Source organism: Formica exsecta, unplaced genomic scaffold (assembly GCF_003651465.1).
Source record: "Formica exsecta isolate Colony F162 unplaced genomic scaffold, ASM365146v1 scaffold654, whole genome shotgun sequence".
Classification (NCBI taxonomy): Eukaryota; Metazoa; Arthropoda; class Insecta; order Hymenoptera; family Formicidae; genus Formica; species Formica exsecta.
In genome coordinates, this window is record NW_021853416.1 from 203350 (window position 1) to 208136 (window position 4787).

At 38.4% G+C, this 4787-nt stretch overlaps 1 protein-coding gene across 1 annotated transcript; it reads right to left on the reverse strand.

The window, feature by feature from the left end:
* Positions 1 to 1149: 1149 nt before the first annotated feature.
* LOC115242847 lies at positions 1150 to 1795 on the reverse strand. The gene is made up of 2 exons (XM_029819407.1): positions 1578 to 1795; positions 1150 to 1508 (listed from the first exon to the last, which is right to left on the reverse strand). Exons 1-2 carry the CDS (start codon positions 1787 to 1789, stop codon positions 1202 to 1204), a joined length of 519 nt encoding a protein of 172 aa, XP_029675267.1. The 5' UTR covers positions 1790 to 1795; the 3' UTR covers positions 1150 to 1201.
* Positions 1796 to 4787: the final 2992 nt, after the last annotated feature.

Consider the following 4787-nt stretch of genomic DNA (forward strand, 5'->3'; position numbering starts at 1 on the left):
AGGTGCACGTAGAAAAGGACATACTCTGTTTCGTGCCCCTTGCGTTCTCTCTCGCTCGCACGTAGCATGACGAAAGAGAGCGCTATGCTCTGTGCGAGCGAGAGAGAACGCAAGGGGCACGAAACAGAGTATGTCCTTTTCTACGTGTATCTTTAGTGCCGGTCTACAATAGGTGATTTAAGCCCTAAGCCTTAAGAAATTGACCAATCACAATTAAGTATGAGGAGAATACTCAACTGTGATTAGTCGATTTTTTAAGGCTTAGGGCTTAAATCACTTATTGTAGACCGGCACTTACCCCACTCCTTAAATAAAGGCAAACGCTCGGTCTAGATATACTATGTCTATGCCTCCCATATAGTATCTCTCTTTCTACAGCGAGCGCGCCTTTGTCTATTGCAACGCTCAGTCCATTCTATATGTCTATGACTACGTTTACACGTTACCCCTAATCGGGTTTAATAACATCCGTAGTTCGAAGGATGGCCAATCACAATCATTCCATTCTTCAGAGGAATAGCTGTGATTGGCCAGTTTCACAACTACGGATGTTATTAAACCCGATTAAGGGTGCCGTGTAACAGAGCTCTATGGTAAAGAATTACAGGCACTGAACTTAGTTCCGACCATAAAGTAAGAGAGAAGGAAATCGAACTCCGTAAAACAAAAGTGGTCTTGATTTGTGGCACCTAATAGGGAGGAAATCCGCTGGAAGGAATAGTTTCTTATGGATAGACGCCATTTGCAATTATCAATCTTACCCGACCAGCCCGGCTTTACCTCAGTTTTGTGCGGACGTGTTTCATCGCGTTTTTACGTGTGAAGTATATTTTTTGGAAAGTATTCTCTTAAAGACAAGACAAAAAATGGCATGTTGGATACGTGGATGCACCAACAAAGGAGGAAAAATAAAAGATGCTTCAAGAAAGAAAGACCTTTTTACAGCTCGCACAGAAAAAATTTTAAATAATTGGCGTGACAGTACAAAGAGTAAAAAAAAACCAAAAATAACATAAATTATAAACTTGTAACTTTATTTCTTTTTTTCCATTTGTACAATTGTCTTCTTTTATTTGTATAATTGTATAATTTATATAATTGTATAATTTATATAATTCTATTGTAAAAAATAAATTTAGATGTTTACAATGATTGTTAATGTATATTTGATGTATATGTACAATTATTTACAGAATGTGAATTAAACTGAATCCATAGTTTTCAAAATTTCGCTCATCTCATCAATACTTGTTACTTTTATATGTTTTGAAAAGGGCATAATCTTGTCATCAATATAAATATTAATATGTAAATTTGGGAACACAGCAACTCTTTTTCTGACACTGAAATCACTTTCTGCCTTCATAAAACCAAAAAATGTATCGTTTCCTCTTGAAAATCCCCAATTCGAAGAAGGCCGTTCGACTAAATTCAAATTTCTTTGCAAATATTTGAATTTTAATTCATCTGTCTCATGCTCTATATTCTTTGAGTTTTCTTCCATTATACTGAAAAAATACTATGCATTATTCACTTTTACTTAATCAAAAGTTTACTTGTTTACTTCTGTTACTTACCTTTTTGTTTTATTGCTTTCGACGAGGATATTTTCCATCTCCCGCTGTCGGAATACGTTATAACAATGCACACAATAAAAGAAACTCTTTTTTAATGCTCTCAGTTTATTTGGCTTTATAATCGCAAATCGGAGCAACAAACATGTGCAGCGATGCAACATGTACAGCTGACCACGACACTGCTTTAGGTTAGCTTTAAATATGGCGTCCATCCATGAGAAACTATTACTAAATTCGATTTGACTATTTTCAATCGGTTTTAATACCGCATTTTCGGTGCAGAAATCCCGATCGATTCGGATTACATTTTTTTAAATCCGTTTTAATCGACCATTTTCGGCAGGGGACTGACAACGTGTCGGGTTCGGACGTGTTTTTGCGTGTTGCGTATGTCCCTTGTCTGGACCTTTTTCTGGACTCCTTCCTCTCTTAAGAGGAATTTTGCTTATATTTTACAAACCCATAAGAAACAATGGTGTATGGGCGACTAATGCCCAACCAGCCATAAAAGAAAGAAGAACAAGAACAAGCACTGAACTATATACCATACTGGAACGCGCACGGCTCTGCTGATTGGCGGCCAGAAATATGGAACTGCAAGAGGTGTCGCTTCTCAGACCTGTTCTTGTCGATCTAACTACGTCAACCACGTGACCAGATGTACTATCCGTTCTAAAACCATTATTATAACTTGATGTGCAGTTTTTTAAGATACACTTTACCATTTTTCATATTTATTTTAACTCTCTGCTTCTTAACGTTTTCAACCATCTAGCATAGAAATAAATATTCGGGTGGTATCGAAGATCGCGTGTGATTTGGTGTGATAGCGTGGCAGGACGATGTTTTGAGACAGCTCTGAAAAGCTGCAGCCATAGACATAGTATATTTAGACCGAGCGTTTGCCTTTATTCAACGACCGCAATGCTCATGGTATCATTTCATCCTTGTTGTTCACCAAAAGTTAAACAAAGACAGATGATGCTCGCGAGCGTTGCGGTCATTAAGTGGAACGCGCCCTATATCTATGGTAGTCTTAGAACATATATAAATGGAAGGGGAATGCCTTTGTTTCCCGATAGAAAAACATGTCGGAAGGAAGTAAGAAAGAAAATCATAGTTGCCTCTCTCTTGTGATTAACTCTGCTCAAAAGTGCGCATGCATGGCCATGTGTTTGTACACAAAAGTATGTATACTACAGACACGATGCTTGTATGTGTAGTTACTCCCAAAAGAGAGGCAACTACATTTTCTTTCTCACTTCCTACCGACACTTTTCAGCCTGCTATTCCCCTTCCATTTATATATGTTCTAAGATGGTAGTACGTCATCGCAGCCATCTTGAGCGTCTATTTTTTTCGACGTTTTTCAGGGCCGTGTACAGCCACTTGTTGTCTTACTTATTTCAGTCTGCACTTATTTTGCGCACGATCACCATTTTAAATAAGTGAAAGGAAGAGCCAATATTAGGCTAAACAAATATTATTAATAAGTGTTAATTGTAAGATCATGGTGCATTGCCAGGCCTTTGAGGTACTTCCAGTATCTCTGTCATGCTGCAATTCGTCCCTGAGCAGCCATCTTGAGCGTCTATTTATATATAGGCACTTCCGTCCGCTTGCTAGCACCAAATGCTCTCTCCTGTGATTCTTTACTCATTGCTTCCAGCACCGACGAGATATCATTAAAGACCGGTGGTCTTATGGGATTTAGTGTGACTGGAAAAAAAACTCGCTACGCGTTATTTTAGTTCATCCAGTTATTGTTTTATTATCAAAAATGTATAGATCTTTTATATAACTGCCTCAAGAACAACAAAATAAACATTTTATCGTAAATTTACTGTTTTATTATCGACAATGCAAAGATTTTCTTACCTGCAGTACCGCGTGGCGAGTTTTTTTCCAGTAATATGCTAAATCCTATAAGACCATCGGTCTCTAATAATATCTCGTCGGTGTTTTCGATAATAAAATAATAACTGGATGAAGTAAAATAACCGTATGAATTAAATAATTCGTGTAATTATCTTCGATCCAATAAAACGGCCGGTAATGTCAACATTCTTCAATTACCTCCGGGCCCACCGGGCCCACTTGATGGTCACAAAAGTTTACCCAGGGCTGACGGTTTTTAATAATATCTCGTCGGTGCTTCCAGTATCTCTGTCATGCTGCAATTCGTCTCTGAACGGCCATCTTAAACGTCCACTTATATATAGGCACTTCCGTCCGCTTGCTTAGCACCAAATGTTCTCTCCTGTGATTCTTTAGGGCCAGCGCACGTATATTGCCGTAGCGTCTTACGCCACCTTCCCATACAGCACAGAACATTGTAATTACATTGCAGCAATGTTACAATCTTGCAAGTTGCAATGTAATATTGTTGAGACATTACTGGAACATATAATTTACGTGAGAACCTTACGTTACGCGATACATAAGCTAATCTAAAGCCCGTATCAGACTACGCATTGAAGATTGAGATTGAAGATTCGAGATTGAAATTTGCAACGCAGAAAGAAAAACGTAACTTAACGAAACGTAAGAATAAAGCGTTTGTATGACCAAGATAATTAACTCAAATTATTGAACAATAAATAAATCAAAGAAAAAATAATAATGTATCTTTAAAGCCATAATAAAAGAAATGTCTATTGCATGTTAATTTTATGAAACTGTTAAATGTATATATGTACCCATACACAGAGCTGCCAGTTTGTGGGAAATGGGAGCCCCCACCACTTACCGCGGGACTTACTAACACAGACGTAGTCGCTACGCCATAGCGTGTACGTGTAGCTTCGTGCGTGGGGGCAGGCTACGAGCTACGAACAGCACTGAGCGATCACGAAAACGTTCGCCGCTCGCACATGTTCAGCCGTCGAATTTTCCTATTCGCTTGCAATATATGCAATATATATATTTCTATGCAATACAACAGAATAAATGCAATTAGTAGAATAAATATAATTAGAATGGAAATAGAATATTTATATTATACAGGGTGTCCCAAAGCACCCTTTACAACGCTCGTGAGCAGGTAGAGCACAGTAAATTGAACAGAAAAGTCCTGTACCATTTTGCAATTTTCGCAATAATTATTGAAATATTAATTAAAAAAGATTGGCGAATGAGCGCGCGTTTCGCGCGGCTAGACCGTGGGACGTACGCTCTAGGCGTGCCAGCGGCGAGCTTCGCAGTGTAGCA

Excerpts from the sequence above, each read along its gene's own strand:
- LOC115242847 (XM_029819407.1), bottom strand. The coding sequence starts at position 1,789 with ATGGACGCCATATTTAAAGCTAACCTAAAGCAGTGTCGTGGTCAGCTG. Across the intron at positions 1,509-1,577 it reads GAAAGCAATAAAACAAAAAG|TATAATGGAAGAAAACTCAA; the intron begins GTAAGTAACAGA and ends GTATTTTTTCAG.